This window comes from Cheilinus undulatus, linkage group 7, assembly GCF_018320785.1.
Source record: "Cheilinus undulatus linkage group 7, ASM1832078v1, whole genome shotgun sequence".
Classification (NCBI taxonomy): Eukaryota; Metazoa; Chordata; class Actinopteri; order Labriformes; family Labridae; genus Cheilinus; species Cheilinus undulatus.
In genome coordinates this window covers 54179174-54196607 of record NC_054871.1, presented here as the reverse complement: position 1 = coordinate 54196607, position 17434 = coordinate 54179174, and the positions used below count along the sequence as shown (strand labels likewise).

At 50.2% G+C, this 17434-nt stretch overlaps 1 protein-coding gene across 2 annotated transcripts in view; it reads right to left on the bottom strand.

Moving 5' to 3' along the window:
- Positions 1–17434, bottom strand: part of prkaa2 (protein kinase, AMP-activated, alpha 2 catalytic subunit) — a 75634-nt gene that overhangs the window by 4054 nt on the left and 54146 nt on the right. For both annotated transcript variants that reach the window (XM_041790540.1, XM_041790541.1), the window contains exons 5-8: positions 16715–16802; positions 2615–2839; positions 2287–2449; positions 1815–2153 (exon numbers count right to left, since the gene is read on the bottom strand). In XM_041790540.1, coding sequence (XP_041646474.1) covers positions 1815–2153; positions 2287–2449; positions 2615–2839; positions 16715–16802 — 815 coding nt within the window. The remainder of the gene's footprint in view (positions 1–1814; positions 2154–2286; positions 2450–2614; positions 2840–16714; positions 16803–17434) is intronic.

Below are 17434 nucleotides of genomic sequence, written 5' to 3'. Positions count from 1 at the left end.
ATCCATCCATCAATTAAACACATCATCCAGCCATCCATCCATAAACATCCATCAGTCCATCCATCCGTCCATCCATCCATTTATCCATAAACATCCATCCATCCATTAACACCCATCCATCCATCCATCCATAAACATCCATCCATCCATTAACACCCATCATCCAGCCATCCATCCATAAACATCCATCCATCCATTAACACCCATCATCCAGCCATCCGTCCATAAACATCCATCCATAAACATCCATCCTCCATTAAAACCCATCCATCCTTTCATCCATAAACATCCATCAGTCCATCCATCCGTCCATCCATCCATTTATCCATAAACATCCATCCATCCATTAACACCCATCATCCAGCCATCCATCCATAAACATCCATCCATCCATTAACACCCATCATCCAGCCATCCATCCATAAACATCCATCCATCCATTAACACCCATCATCCAGCCATCCATCCATAAACATCCATCCATCCATTAACACCCATCATCCAGCCATCCATCCATAAACATCCATCCATCCATTAACACCCATCATCCAGCCATCCATCCATAAACATCAATCCTTCCATTAAAACCCATCCATCCATTCATCCATAAACATCCATCCATCCATCCATTTATCCATAAAAATCCATCCATCCATCCATCCATCCATCCATAAACATCCATCCATCCATAAACATCCACCCATCCATCCATAAACATCCATCCATCCATAAACATCCAGCCATCATCCATAAACATCCATCCATCCATAAACATCCACCCATCCATCCATAAACATCCATCCATCCATCCATTAACATCCATCACCCATCCATCCATAAATATCCATCCATAAATGTCCATCAATCCATCATTCATCCATCCATAAAAATCCACCCATCGGTAAACATCCATCCATGCATAAACATCAATCATCCATCCAGCCATCCACCCATCCATAAACATCCATCCATCCATCCATCCATCCATAAACATCCATCAATCCATCCATCCATTAACATCCATCATCTATCCATAAATGTCCATCCATCAATCCATCTATTCATCCATCCATAAACATCCACCCATCCATAAACATCCATCCATCCATCCATCCATCCATCCATAAACATCCACCCATCCATAAACATCCATCCATTTAAAACATCATCCATCCGTCCATCCATCCATCCATCCATCCATCCATCCATAAACATCCATCCATCTATCCATAAACGTCCATCCATCAATCCATCTATTCATCCATCCATAAACATCCACCCATCCATAAACACCCATCCATCTCCCCAGTTTCATTTTCCACTTCCTTCCTGGGGATCCTGGGCTGTTTCCAGACCAGGATGGATTTTTAGTCACTCCAGCCCATTCTGGGTCCACCTTGTGGTCTCCTCCTAACTGGATGTTGCTGATAGACCTTAAAAGGGGGTGACCAGCATATCCTGATTCCCTCTACTGACTAGTATGAGCTTCCTCCTGATGTCTGAGCTCCTCACCATGGTCCTGATCATTCTGTTGTAGAAACCAGCATAGATTTGGGTGCAGAAATGGTCTTCTGTCAGAGTCCCTGTGTGATTTACAACATGACATGGAAAAAGCTCCTCTTGTTGCTGTGTCACCTTCCAGGCCAGAGAAGTTAAACTAGATTCCCTCTACTTGTCCTTTCCCCTGCATCCCTGTTCTTAATGTTGTCAGAATGACCAAGTGTTGTTTTTCACCAGTAAAAGTGAACAAAAAAGGTCTAAATGAGAAAACAGGAAGTAGGTACCATAACCATATGAAGGACCTTCAGCCCTACCTTCCAGTCGAAGCCCAGCTGTCTCATGGCTCTGTAAACCTCTGCCATGATGTCGTAGGGTCGGCTCTGACTCCGGATGCCCAGGTGCCATTTGGCCTTCTTCACAGCCAGCGGTTTGGGTCGGGTGGTGTTCAGAGCGTCCAGAGGACAGCGAGATTTGGGACTGTCTGCCAGGAGAGGGGGCATCCTCTCTGGGTGGGGTTTGACCCCCGGGGGAAGGGGCATGCCCTCCTCGATAAAGGAACCCTGAGGAGGACTGGAGGCCAGGTAGAACTCGCTGGCCTGCGTCATGATGCGGCGATTATCGATGATGAGGTGGTAGGCGACAGCCAGCTGGTCCTGGATGGAAGATAAAGGAAATAGAAGTATTATTAACCTGGAGAAAACATCCCTAGAGACTCAGATAAAGTCCTACCTAACCTTGTAGCATCTGACGTTACCATCACAGCAGTCATACAGGTGTCCTTCCTACCTGTGGATCGCCGCTGTAGAGGCTGGACACCACCTCTGACTCAGTGCACTCAAACTTCTCACAGACTTCTCTGATGGCCTCCTCGTCCAGGACTGTGGCGTCATACGAAGGATCCTCAGGGAACAGATAACCCGGCAGGTCCTGTTTGAACCATTCATGCTCCCTGAAGGATGAGAGGAGGGAGAATAATTTTAAATAACGCCATGACAGCTCTGAAACCCTGACGCTGCACTGTTTACATCAAGAGTTCAACCACAGAAGAAGAAGAAGAGGAGGACTTTAAACACACAAAAAGAGAACGGCATTGAGACACCTGTGACCCCATCACCTGATGTCTTTGATGGTGGCTCTCTTCAGAGGGTCGACTTGAAGCATGAGCATGAGGAGAGATGCCACTGAGCGTGTCAGATACTCAGGGATGTAGAAGACTCCTCCCCTGATCTTCTTAAACAGCGTGGGGACGTGTTCATCATCAAAGGGCAGCGTGCCGCACAGCAGAGCGTACAGGATGACCCCGCAGCTCCAGATATCCACCTCTGGACCTGCATACAACCTAAAGAGACAAGAAAACACCACGGTGAAAACGCCATCGTTCAAACATCCTTATGTGAACAAATATTTATGTCAACAGGAAACGTTTCCTTCACAACAATTACACCAAAAGATACAACAGCCATACAGGAGCACGTTAGAGCAGGGCCGATCATAACGGGGGGGTACAGGAGAGAGCTATGAGGGTCCATTCTCTGGGTCCATCAGGGTCCATTCTCTGGGTCCATCAGGGTCCATTCTCTGGGTTTATCAGGGTCCATTTTCTGGGTCCATCAGGGTCCATTCTCTGGGTTTATCAGGGTCCATTCTCTGGGTCCATCAGGGTCCATTCTCTGGGTCAATCAGGGTCCATTCTCTGGGTCCATCAGGGTCCATTCTCTGCGTCTATCAGGGGCCATTCTCTGGGTTTATCAGGGGCCATTCTCTGGGTTTATCAGGGTCCATTCTCTGGGTCCATCAGGGTCCATTCTCTGGGTTTACCAGGGTCCATTCTCTGGGTTTATCAGGGTCCATTTTCTGGGTCCATCAGGGTCCATTCTCAGGGATTGTCAGGGTCCATTCTCTGGGTCCATCAGGGTCCATTCTCTGGGTCTATCAGGGGCCATTCTCTGGGTCTATCAGGGTCCATTCTCTGGGTCCATCAGGGTCCATTCTCTGGGTCCATCAGGGGCCATTCTCTGGGTCCATCAGGGTCCATTCTCTGGGTCCATCAGGGTCCATTCTCTGGGTCCATCAGGGTCCATTCTCTGGGTCCATCAGGGTCCATTCTCTGGGTCCATCAGGGTCCATTCTCTGGGTCCATCAGGGTCCATTCTCTGGGTCCATCAGGGTCCATTCTCTGGGTCAATCAGGGTCCATTCTCTGGGTTTATCAGGGTCCATTCTCTGGGTTTATCAGGGTCCATTCTCTGGGTCCATCAGGGGCCATTCTCTGGGTCCATCAGGGTCCATTCTCTGGGTTTATCAGGGTCCATTCTCTGGGTCCATCAGGGGCCATTCTCTGGGTTTGTCAGGGTCCATTCTCTGGGTCCATCAGGGTCCATTCTCTGGGTCCATCAGGGTCCATTCTCTGGGTCCATCAGGGTCCATTCTCTGGATCTATCAGGGTCCATTCTCTGGGTCTATCAGGGGCCAGTCTCTGGGTTTATCAGGGTCCATTCTCTGGGTCTATCAGGGTCCATTCTCTGGGTCCATCAGGGTCCATTCTCTGGGTTTATCAGGGTCCATTCTCTGGGTTTATCAGGGTCCATTCTCTGGGTTTATCAGGGTCCATTCTCTGGGTCAATCAGGGTCCATTCTCTGGGTTTATCAGGGTCCATTCTCTGGGTTTATCAGGGTCCATTCTCTGGGTCCATCAGGGTCCATTCTCTGGGTTTATCAGGGTCCATTCTCTGGGTCCATCAGGGTCCATTCTCTGGGTCAATCAGGGTCCATTCTCTGGGTCCATCAGGGGCCATTCTCTGGGTTTGTCAGGGTCCATTCTCTGGGTCCATCAGGGTCCATTCACTGGGTCCATCAGGGTCCATTCTCTGGGTCCATCAGGGTCCATTCTCTGGATCTATCAGGGTCCATTCTCTGGGTCTATCAGGGGCCAGTCTCTGGGTTTATCAGGGTCCATTCTCTGGGTCTATCAGGGTCCATTCTCTGGGTCCATCAGGGTCCATTCTCTGGGTTTATCAGGGGCCATTCTCTGGGTTTATCAGGATCCATTCTCTGGGTTTATCAGGGGCCATTCTCTGGGTCAATCAGGGTCCATTCTTTGGGATTATCAGGGTCCGTTCTCTGGGTTTATCAGGGTCCGTTCTCTGGGTCCATCAGGGTCCATTCTCTGGGTTTATCAGGGGCCATTCTCTGGGTTTATCAGGGTCCATTCTCTGGGTCTATCAGGGTCCATTCTCTGGGTCGGCCGGGGCCATTCTCTGGGTCTATCAGGGTCCATTCTCTGGGTTTATCAGGATCCATTCTCTGGGTTTATCAGGGGCCATTCTCTGGGTCTATCAGGGTCCATTCTCTGGGTTTATCAGGGGCCATTCTCTGGGTTTATCAGGGTCCATTCTCTGGGTCTATCAGGGTCCATTCTCTGGGTTTATCAGGGTCCATTCTCTGGGTCCATCAGGGTCCATTCTCTGGGTCCATCAGGGTCCATTCTCTGGGTTTATCATGGGCCATTCTCTGGGTCCATCAGGGTCCATTCTCTGGGTTTATCAGGGGCCATTCTCTGGGTTTATCAGGGTCCATTCTCTGGGTCTATCAGGGTCCATTCTCTGGGTTTATCAGGGTCCATTCTCTGGGTTTATCAGGGGCCATTCTCTGGGTTTATCAGGGGCCATTCTCCGGGTTTATCAGGGTCCATTCTCTGGGTCCATCAGGGGCCATTCTCTGGGTTTATCAGGGTCCATTCTCTGGGTCTATCAGGGTCCATTCTCTGGGTTTATCAGGGTCCATTCTCTGGGTCCATCAGGGTCCATTCTCTGGGTTTATCAGGGTCCATTCTCTGGGTTTATCAGGGGCCATTCTCTGGGTTTATCAGGGTCCATTCTCTGGGTTTATCAGGGTCCATTCTCTGGGTTTATCAAGGGCCATTATCTGGGTTTATCAGGCGCCATTCTCTGGGTTTATCAGGGTCCATTCTCTGGGTTTATCAGGGGCCATTCTCTGGGTTTATCAGGGTCCATTCTCTGGGTTTATCAGGGTCCATTCTCTGGGTCCATCAGGGTCCATTCTCTGGGTCCATCAGGATCCATTCTCTGGGTTTATCAGGGTCCATTCTCTGGGTCCATCAGGGTCCATTCTCTGGGTCCATCAGGGTCCATTCTCTGGGACCATCAGGGGCCATTCTCTGGGTCCATCAGGGTCCATTCTCTGGGTTTATCAGGGGCCATTCTCTGGGTTTATCAGGGGGCATTCTCTGGGTCTATCAGGGTCCATTCTCTGGGTTTATCAGGGTCCATTCTCTGGGTTTATCAGGGTCCATTCTCTGGGTCTATCAGGGGCCATTCTCTGGGTCCATCAGGGTCCATTCTCTGGGTCTATCAGGGTCAATTCTCTGGGTTTATCAGGGGCCATTCTCTGGGTTTATCAGGGTCCATTCTCTGGGTCTATCAGGGGCCATTCTCTGGGTCCATCAGGGTCCATTCTCTGGGTCTATCAGGGTCCATTCTCTGGGTCTATCAGGGTCCATTCTCTGGGTTTATCAGGGTCCATTCTCTGGGTCCATCAGGGTCCATTCTCTGGGTCCATCAGGGTCCATTCTCTGGGTTTATCATGGGCCATTCTCTGGGTCCATCAGGGTCCATTCTCTGGGTTTATCAGGGGCCATTCTCTGGGTTTATCAGGGTCCATTCTCTGGGTCTATCAGGGTCCATTCTCTGGGTTTATCAGGGTCCATTCTCTGGGTTTATCAGGGGCCATTCTCTGGGTTTATCAGGGTCCATTCTCTGGGTTTATCAGGGTCCATTCTCTGGGTCCATCAGGGCCATTCTCTGGTTTTATCATGTTCCATTCTCTGGGTCTATCAGGGTCCATTCTCTGGGTTTATCAGGGTCCATTCTCTGGGTCCATCAGGGTCCATTCTCTGGGTTTATCAGGGTCCATTCTCTGGGTTTATCAGGGGCCATTCTCTGGGTTTATCAGGGTCCATTCTCTGGGTTTATCAGGGTCCATTCTCTGGGTTTATCAAGGGCCATTATCTGGGTTTATCAGGCGCCATTCTCTGGGTTTATCAGGGTCCATTCTCTGGGTTTATCAGGGGCCATTCTCTGGGTTTATCAGGGTCCATTCTCTGGGTTTATCAGGGTCCATTCTCTGGGTCCATCAGGGTCCATTCTCTGGGTCCATCAGGATCCATTCTCTGGGTTTATCAGGGTCCATTCTCTGGGTCCATCAGGGTCCATTCTCTGGGTCCATCAGGGTCCATTCTCTGGGACCATCAGGGGCCATTCTCTGGGTCCATCAGGGTCCATTCTCTGGGTTTATCAGGGGCCATTCTCTGGGTTTATCAGGGGGCATTCTCTGGGTCTATCAGGGTCAATTCTCTGGGTTTATCAGGGGCCATTCTCTGGGTTTATCAGGGTCCATTCTCTGGGTCTATCAGGGGCCATTCTCTGGGTCCATCAGGGTCCATTCTCTGGGTCTATCAGGGTCCATTCTCTGGGTCTATCAGGGGCCATTCTCTGGGTTTATCAGGGGCCCTTCTCTGGGTTTATCAGGGTCCATTCTCTGGGTCCATCAGGGTCCATTCTCTGGGTCCATCTGGGTCCATTCTCTGGGTTTATCAGGGGCCATTCTCTGGGTTTATCAGGGGCCATTCTCTGGGTCTATCAGGGTCCATTCTCTGGGTTTATCAGGGTCCATTCTCTGGGTTTATCAGGGGCCATTCTCTGGGTCTATCAGGGTCCATTCTCTGGGTTTATCAGGGTCCATTCTCTGGGTCTATCAGGGTCCATTCTCTGGGTTTATCAGGGTCCATTCTCTGGGTCCATCAGGGTCCATTCTCTGGGTCCATCAGGGTCCATTCTCTGGGTCTATCAGGGGCCATTCTCTGGGTCCATCAGGGGCCATTCTCTGGGTTTATCAGGGTCCATTCTCTGGGACCATCAGGGGCCATTCTCTGGGTCCATCAGGGTCCATTCTCTGGGTCCATCTGGGTCCATTCTCTGGGTTTATCAGGGGCCATTCTCTGGGTTTATCAGGGGCCATTCTCTGGGTCTATCAGGGTCCATTCTCTGGGTTTATCAGGGTCCATTCTCTGGGTTTATCAGGGTCCATTCTCTGGGTCTATCAGGGTCCATTCTCTGGGTTTATCAGGGTCCATTCTCTGGGTCCATCAGGGTCCATTCTCTGGGTCCATCAGGGTCCATTCTCTGGGTCCATCAGGGTCCATTCTCTGGGTCCATCAGGGTCCATTCTCTGGGTCTATCAGGGGCCATTCTCTGGGTTTATCAGGGTCCATTCTCTGGGTCCATCAGGGTCCATTCTCTGGGTTTATCAGGGTCCATTCTCTGGGTCCATCAGGGTCCATTCTCTGGGTTTATCAGGGTCCATTCTCTGGGTCCATCAGGGTCCATTCTCTGGGTTTATCAGGGTCCATTCTCTGGGTCCATCAGGGTCCATTCTCTGGGTCAATCAGGGTCCATTCTCTGGGTCCATCAGGTTCCTTTCTATGGGTTTATCAGGGTCCATTCTCTGGGTCTATCAGGGTCCATTCTCTGGGTTTATCAGGGTCCATTCTCTGGGTCCATTAGGGTCCATTCGCTGGGTCCATCAGGGTCCATTCTCTGGGTTTATCAGGGTCCATTCGCTGGGTCCATCAGGGTCCATTCTCTGGGTTTATCAGGGTCCATTCTCTGGGTCCATCAGGGTCCATTCTCTGGGTCAATCAGGGTCCATTCTCTGGGTCCATCAGGGTCCTTTCTCTAGGTCTATCAGGGTCCATTCTTTGGGTCTATCAGGGTCCATTCTCTGGGTTTATCAGGGTCCATTCTCTGCGTCTATCGGGGTCCATTCTCTGGGCCCATCAGGGGCCAGTCTCTGGGTCTATCAGGGTCCATTCTCTGGGTCCATCAGGGTCAATTCTCTGGGTTTATCAGGGTCCATTTTCTGGGTCCATCAGGGTCCATTCTCTGGGTTTATCAGGGTCCATTCTCTGGGTCCATCAGGGTCCATTCTCTGGGTCAATCAGGGTCCATTCTCTGGGTCCATCAGGGTCCATTCTCTGGGTCCATCAGGGTCCATTCTCTGCGTCTATCAGGGGCCATTCTCTGGGTTTATCCGGGTCCATTCTCTGGGTTTATCAGGGTCCATTCTCTGGGTCCATCAGGGTCCATTCTCTGGGTTTATCAGGGTCCATTCTCTGGGTTTATCAGGGTCCATTTTCTGGGTCCATCAGGGTCCATTCTCAGGGATTGTCAGGGTCCATCAGGGTCCATTCTCTGGGTCTATCAGGGACCATTCTCTGGGTCCATCAGGGGCCATTCTCTGGGTCCATCAGGGGCCATTCTCTGGGTCCATCAGGGTCCATTCTCTGGGTCTATCAGGGGCCATTATCTGGGTCTATCAGGGTCCATTCTCTGGGTCCATCAGGGTCCATTCTCTGGGTCCATCAGGGTCCATTCTCTGGGTCCATCAGGGTCCATTCTCTGGGTTTATCAGGGGCCATTCTCTGGGTCCTTCAGGGGCCATTCTCTGGGTTTATCAGGGTCCATTCTCTGGGTTTATCAGGGTCCATTCTCTGGGTTTATCAGGGTCCATTCTCTGGGTCCATCAGGGTCCATTCTCTGGGTCTATCAGGGGCCATTCTCTGGGTTTATCAGGGTCCATTCTCTGGGTCTATCAGGGTCCATTCTCTGGGTTTATCAGGGGCCATTCTCTGGGTTTATCAGGGGCCATTCTCTGGGTCTATCAGGGTCCATTCTCTGGGTTTATCAGGGTCCATTCTCTGGGTCTATCAGGGTCAATTCTCTGGGTTTATCAGGGGCCATTCTCTGGGTTTATCAGGGGCCATTCTCTGGGTCCATCAGGGTCCATTCTCTGGGTCTATCAGGGGCCATTCTCTGGGTCCATCAGGGGCCATTCTCTGGGTTTATCAGGGTCCATTCTCTGGGACCATCAGGGGCCATTCTCTGGGTCCATCAGGGTCCATTCTCTGGGTTTATCAGGGGCCATTCTCTGGGTTTATCAGGGGCAATTCTCTGGGATTATCAGGGGGCATTCTCTGGGTCTATCAGGGTCAATTCTCTGGGTTTATCAGGGGCCATTCTCTGGGTTTATCAGGGTCCATTCTCTGGGTCTATCAGGGGCCATTCTCTGGGTCCATCAGGGTCCATTCTCTGGGTCTATCAGGGTCCATTCTCTGGGTCTATCAGGGGCCATTCTCTGGGTTTATCAGGGGCTATTCTCTGGGTCCATCAGGGGCCATTCTCTGGGTTTATCAGGGGCCCTTCTCTGGGTTTATCAGGGTCCATTCTCTGGGTCTATCAGGGTCCATTCTCTGGGTTTATCAGGGGCCATTCTCTGGGTTTATCAGGGTCCATTCTCTGGGTCTATCAGGGTCCATTCTCTGGGTTTATCAGGGTCCATTCTCTGGGTCCATCAGGGGCCATTCTCTGGGTTTATCAGGGGCCATTCACTGGGTTTATCAGGGGCCATTCTCTGGGTCCATCAGGGGCCATTCTCTGGGTTTATCAGGGGCCATTCTCTGGGTTTATCAGGGTCCATTCTCTGGGTCTATCAGGGTCCATTATCTGGGTTTGCAGGGTCCATTCTCTTGGTTTATCAGGGGCCATTCTCTGGGTCCATCAGGGGCCATTCTCTGGGTTTATCAGGGTCCATTCTCTGGGTCTATCTGGGTCCATCAGGGGCCATTCTCTGGGTTTATCAGGATCCATTCTCTGGGTTTATCAGGGGCCATTCTCTGGGTCTATCAGGGTCCATTCTCTGGGTTTATCAGGGTCCATTCTCTGGGTCTATCAGGGTCCATTCTCTGGGTTTATCAGGGTCCATTCTCTGGGTTTATCAGGGTCCATTCTCTGGGTCCATCAGGGTCCATTCTCTGGGTCCATCAGGGTCCATTCTCTGGGTTTATCAGGGGCCATTCTCTGGGTCTATCAGGGGCCATTCTCTGGGTTTATCAGGGTCCATTCTCTGGGTTTATCAGGGGCCATCTCTGGGTCCATCAGGGTCCATTCTCTGGGTTTATCAGGGGCCATTCTCTGGGTTTATCAGGGTCCATTCTCTGGGTTTATCAGGGTCCATTCTCTGGGTCTATCAGGGGCCATTCTCTGGGTCCATCAGGGTCCATTCTCTGGGTCTATCAGGTTCCATTCTCTGGGTCTATCAGGGTCCATTCTCTGGGTTTATCAGGGTCCATTCTCTGTGTCCATCAGGGTCCATTCTCTGGGTCCATCAGGGGCCATTCTCTGGGTTTATCAGGGTCCATTCTCTGGGACCATCAGGGGCCATTCTCTGGGTCCATCAGGGTCCATTCTCTGGGTTTATCAGGGGCCATTCTCTGGGTTTATCAGGGGGCATTCTCTGGGTCTATCAGGGTCAATTCTCTGGGTTTATCAGGGGCCATTCTCTGGGTTTATCAGGGTCCATTCTCTGGGTCCATCAGGGGCCATTCTCTGGGTTTATCAGGGTCCATTCTCTGGGTCTATCAGGGTCCATTCTCTGGGTCTATCAGGGGCCATTCTCTGGGTTTATCAGGGGCCATTCTCTGGGTCCATCAGGGGCCATTCTCTGGGTTTATCAGGGGCCCTTCTCTGGGTTTATCAGGGTCCATTCTCTGGGTCTATCAGGGTCCATTCTCTGGGTTTATCAGGGGCCATTCTCTGGGTTTATCAGGGTCCATTCTCTGGGTCTATCAGGGGCCATTCTCTGGGTTTATCAGGGTCCATTCTCTGGGTCCATCATGGTCCATTCTCTGGGTCCATCAGGGTCCATTCTCTGGGTTTATCAGGGGCCATTCTCTGGGTCCATCAGGGGCCATTCTCTGGGTTTATCAGGGGCCATTCTCTGGGTTTATCAGGGTCCATTCTCTGGGTCTATCAGGGTCCATTCTCTGGGTTTGCAGGGTCCATTCTCTGGGTTTATCAGGGTCCATTCTCTGGGTTTATCAGGATCCATTCTCTGGGTCTATCAGGGTCCATTCTCTTGGTTTATCAGGGGCCATTCTCTGGGTCCATCAGGGTCCATTCTCTGGGTTTATCAGGGTCCATTCTCTGGGTCCATCAGGGTCCATTCTCTGGGTCCATCAGGGGCCATTCTCTGGGTTTATCAGGATCCATTCTCTGGGTTTATCAGGGGCCATTCTCTGGGTCTATCAGGGTCCATTCTCTGGGTTTATCAGGGTCCATTCTCTGGGTCTATCAGGGTCCATTCTCTGGGTTTATCAGGGTCCATTCTCTGGGTTTATCAGGGTCCATTCTCTGGGTCCATCAGGGTCCATTCTCTGGGTCTATCAGGGTCCATTCTCTGGGTTTATCAGGGGCCCTTCTCTGGGTCTATCAGGGGCCATTCTCTGGGTTTATCAGGGTCCATTCTCTGGGTTTATCAGGGGCCATCTCTGGGTCCATCAGGGTCCATTCTCTGGGTTTATCAGGGGCCATTCTCTGGGTTTATCAGGGTCCATTCTCTGGGTTTATCAGGGTCCATTCTCTGGGTCTATCAGGGGCCATTCTCTGGGTCCATCAGGGTCCATTCTCTGGGTCTATCAGGTTCCATTCTCTGGGTCTATCAGGGTCCATTCTCTGGGTTTATCAGGGTCCATTCTCTGTGTCCATCAGGGTCCATTCTCTGGGTCCATCAGGGTCCATTCTCTGGGTTTATCATGGGCCATTCTCTGGGTCCATCAGGGGCCATTCTCTGGGTTTATCAGGGGCCATTCTCTGGGTTTATCAGGGTCCATTCTCTGGGTCTATCAGGGTCCATTCTCTGGGTTTATCAGGGTCCATTCTCTGGGTCTATCAGGGGCCATTCTCTGGGTTTATCAGGGTCCATTCTCTGGGTCCATCAGGGTCCATTCTCTGGGTTTATCAGGGTCCATTCTCTGGGTTTATCAGGGTCCATTCTCTGGGTTTATCAGGGTCCATTCTCTGGGTGTATCAGGGTCCATTCTCTGGGTTTATCAGGGTCCATTCTCTGGGTTTATCAGGGTCCATTCTCTGGGTTTATCAGGGTCCATTCTCTGGGTTTATCAGGGTCCATTCTCTGGGTCTATCAGGGTCCATTCTCTGGGTTTATCAGGGTCCATTCTCTGGGTCCATCAGGGTCCATTCTCTGGGTTTATCAGGGTCCATTCTCTGGGTTTATCAGGGTCCATTCTCTGGGTTTATCAGGGTCCATTCTCTGGGTCCATCAGGGTCCATTCTCTGGGTTTATCAGGGTCCATTCTCTGGGTTTATCAGGGGCCATTCTCTGGGTTTATCAGGGTCCATTCTCTGGGTTTATCAGGGTCCATTCTCTGGGTTTATCAGGGTCCATTCTCTGGGTCTATCAGGGTCCATTCTCTGGGTTTATCAGGGTCCATTCTCTGGGTTTATCAGGATCCATTTTCTGGGTCTTTCAGGGTCCATTCTCTGGGTTTATCAGGGGCCATTCTCTGGGTCTATCAGGGTCCATTCTCTGGGTCTATCAGGGTCCATTCTCTGGGTTTATCAGGGTCCATTCTCTGGGTCTATCAGGGTCCATTCTCTGGGTTTATCAGGGTCCATTCTGGGGGTTTATCAGGGTCCATTCTCTGGGTCTATCAGGGTCCATTCTCTGGGTCTATCAGGGTCCATTCTCTGGGTTTATCAGGGGCCATTCTCTGGGTTTATCAGGGGCCAGTCTCTGGGTTTATCAGGGTCCATTCTCTGGGTCCATCAGGGTCCATTCTCTGGGTCCATCAGGGTCCATTCTCTGGGTTTATCAGGGGCCCTTCTCTGGGTCCATCAGGGTCCATTCTCTGGGTCCATCAGGGGCCATTCTCAGGGTCCATCAGGGGCCATTCTCTGGGTTTATCATGGGCCATTCTCTGGGTTTATCAGGGTCCATTCTCTGGGTTTATCAGGGTCCATTCTCTGGGTTTATCAGGGTCCATTCTCTGGGTTTATCAGGGTCCATTCTCTGGGTTTATCAGGGTCCATTCTCTGGGTCTATCAGGGTCCATTCTCTGGGTTTATCAGGGTCCATTCTCTGGGTTTATCAGGGTCCATTCTCTGGGTGTATCAGGGTCCATTCTCTGGGTTTATCAGGGTCCATTCTCTGGGTCCATCAGGGTCCATTCTCTGGGTTTATCAGGGTCCATTCTCTGGGTCTATCAGGGGCCATTCTCTGGGTTTATCAGGGGCCATTCTCTGGGTTTATCAGGGTCCATTCTCTGGGTCCATCAGGGTCCATTCTCTGGGTCCATCAGGGTCCATTCTCTGGGTTTATCAGGGGCCCTTCTCTGGGTCCATCAGGGGCCATTCTCTGGGTTTATCAGGGTCCATTCTCTGGGTCCATCAGGGGCCATTCTCTGGGTCCATCAGGGTCCATTCTCTGGGTTTATCAGGGGCCATTCTCTGGGTTTATCAGGGGCCATTCTCTGGTTTATCAGGGGCCATTCTCTGGGTTTATCAGGGGCCATTCTCTGGGTCTATCAGGGTCCATTCTCTGGGTTTATCAGGGGCCATTCTCTGGGTCCATCAGGGTCCATTCTCTGGGTCTATCAGGGCCCATTCTCTGGGTTTGTCAGGGGCCATTGTCTGGGTTTATCAGGGGCCATTCTCTGGGTCCATCAGGGTCCATTCTCTGGGTTTATCAGGGGCCATTCTCTGGGTTTATCAGGGTCCATTCTCTGGGTCTATCAGGGTCCATTCTCTGGGTCTATCAGGGTCCATTCTCTGGGTCCATCAGGGTCCATTCTCTGGGTCCATCAGGGTCCATTCTCTGGGTCTATCAGGGGCCATTCTCTGGGTCCATCAGGGGCCATTCTCTGGGTTTATCAGGGTCCATTCTCTGGGTTTATCAGGGTCCATTCTCTGGGTCCATCAGGGTCCATTCTCTGGGTTTATCAGGGTCCATTCTCTGGGTTTATCAGGCGCCATTCTCTGGGTTTATCAGGGGCCATTCTCTGGGTTTATCAGGGTCCATTCTCTGGGTTTATCAGGGTCCATTCTCTGGGTTTGCAGGGTCCATTCTCTGGGTTTATCAGGGTCCATTCTCTGGGTTTATCAGGATCCATTTTCTGGGTCTTTCAGGGTCCATTCTCTGGGTTTATCAGGGGCCATTCTCTGGGTCTATCAGGGTCCATTCTCTGGGTCTATCAGGGTCCATTCTCTGGGTTTATCCGGGGCCATTCTCTGGGTCTATCAGGGTCCATTCTCTGGGTCCATCAGGGGCCATTCTCTGGGTTTATCAGGATCCATTCTCTGGGTTTATCAGGGGCCATTCTCTGGGTCTATCAGGGTCCATTCTCTGGGTTTATCAGGGTCCATTCTCTGGGTTTATCAGGGGCCATTCTCTGGGTTTATCAGGGGCCAGTCTCTGGGTTTATCAGGGTCCATTCTCTGGGTCCATCAGGGTCCATTCTCTGGGTTTATCAGGGGCCCTTCTCTGGGTCCATCAGGGTCCATTCTCTGGGTCCATCAGGGGCCATTCTCAGGGTCCATCAGGGGCCATTCTCTGGGTTTATCATGGGCCATTCTCTGGGTTTATCAGGGTCCATTCTCTGGGTTTATCAGGGTCCATTCTCTGGGTTTATCAGGGTCCATTCTCTGGGTTTATCAGGGTCCATTCTCTGGGTCTATCAGGGGCCATTCTCTGGGTCTATCAGGGTCCATTCTCTGGGTCTATCAGGGTCCATTCTCTGGGTTTATCAGGGGCAATTCTCTGGGTTTATCAGGGTCCATTCTCTGGGTTTATCAGGGTCCAGTCTCTGGGTCCATCAGGGGCCATTCTCTGGGTCCATCAGGGTCCATTCTCTGGGTCTATCAGGGGCCATTCTCTGGGTTTATCAGGGGCCATTCTCTGGGTTTATCAGGGTCCATTCTCTGGGTCCATCAGGGTCCATTCTCTGGGTCTATCAGGGTCTGTCATCAATCAGGTCCATCCTAGTGGTCCATTCTCTGGGCATTCATGTTGGGTCCATCTCTGATTCTGCTTTAAATCACATCTCTAATTTCTGAGTCAGCATTCAGGGCCATTCTCTGGGTCCATCAGGTCCATTCTCTGACAGCTGGTCACCTGTCAATCAGACCTGTCCAATCAAACATTCTCTGGGTTCAGACCATGTCAATCAAACACAGACCTGTCAATCAAAAACAGACCTGTCAATCACACACAGAGCTGTCAATCAAAAACAGACCTGTCAAACAAACACAGAGCTGTCAATCAAACACGGACCTGTCAATCAAACACAGACCTGTCAATCAAACACAGAGCTGTCAATCAAACACAAAGCTGTAAATCAAACACAGATGAATCAAACACAGAGGCCATGCACTCTTGGCCTTTACAAATGTCCTGTAATATTCTGTTATTTTAGCATATCATTGATGCACCAACATACACCAGTCCTTATACAGATGAACATCAGTGAATGTCCTCCATCAGCTCTGAGAAGATCATAAGAACTTGAACTCCTTCCATCCTAACATCTGAACCTGTCCAGTCCAGGTGAAACTTAAACACAGATGCTCACTATGGGGACATATCGGTTCTACTGACTCTACAGACATCTGGATTTATTAATCCCTTTAAGCACACAGCCATCCACCACCTCATAGTTTCAGTCTGTCTATTGGGATCTGCTGAACTCTCATTAGTCTGATATGAAGTCATCTGGACCTTGTTGGGGCCAGGGGTCCTCCAGGAACTTTTGGGATAACTAGTATTTGTCTTGATGTTATGTTTTTCACTCACGCTTTCTTATTTACATCCAAATACATGTTTTAATCACTGATAGTGATTGATGATGAGGCCCCTGAGAGCATGAGGAACCTGCCTGTCTTTGCGTCAGTAAATCCCCTGGTGCCACTGCCCACACATTGCACACTAAAAAACATTAAAGCTGTCATCACTGATTATGCCAGGTTACACTTCAACAGGATGACATCGTTAAAAAAACTATCTGCTTTTACTGACACACCTACAGGACATCACCTGGAGCCTTGGCTCCCCCTAGTGGTCAATTCATGAAATACAAAAACAAGGGCTAAATAAAACCCCACAAATACATGTTGGTTCCAAAATCCTAATAAGAACAGAGAATATAAAATAACACTGTCAGGATCATTGAAAAATGAGCTTCTGCTTTAAATCCACATCTCTCAAATGATGAAATGAAAACAGGCAATAATTTCTGAGTCAGCATTTACACACAGAAAAAAAACAAACAGGCAGAAACACTCACAGACCTTCCTGAGATCACCTCTGGAGCAGCATAGTTTGGAGAACCACAGCTGGTCCGCAGAAACTCCCCATCTGACATCATGTTAGAGAGACCTGTCAATCAAACACAGACCTGTCAATCAAACACAGAGCTGTCAATCAAACACAGAGCTGTCAATCAAACACAGAGCTGTCAATCAAACACAGACCTGTCAAACAAACACAGACCTGTCAATCAAACACAGAGCTGTCAATCAAACACAGACATGTCAATCAAACACAGACCTGTCAATCAGACACAAAGCTGTCAATCAAACACAGAGCTGTCAATCAGACACAGAGCTGTCAATCAGACACAAAGCTGTCAATCAAACCCAGACCTGTTTATTCAAACGCAAAGCTGTCAATCAGACAAAGACCTGTCAATCAAACCCAGACCTGTCAATAAGACAGACCTGTGTATCAAACACAGAGCTGTAAATCAAACACAGACCTGTCAATCAGACAGAGCTGTCAATCAAACACTGACCTGTCAATCAAACACAGACCTGTCAATCAGACACAGAGCTGTCAATCAAACACAGAGCTGTCAATCAAACACAGACCTGTCAATCAGACAGAGCTGTCAATCAGACACAGACCTGTCAGTCAAACACAGAGCTGTCAGTCAAACACAGACCTGTCAATATAACACAGACATGTCAATCAAACACAGAGCTGTCAATCAAACACAGAGCTGTCAATCA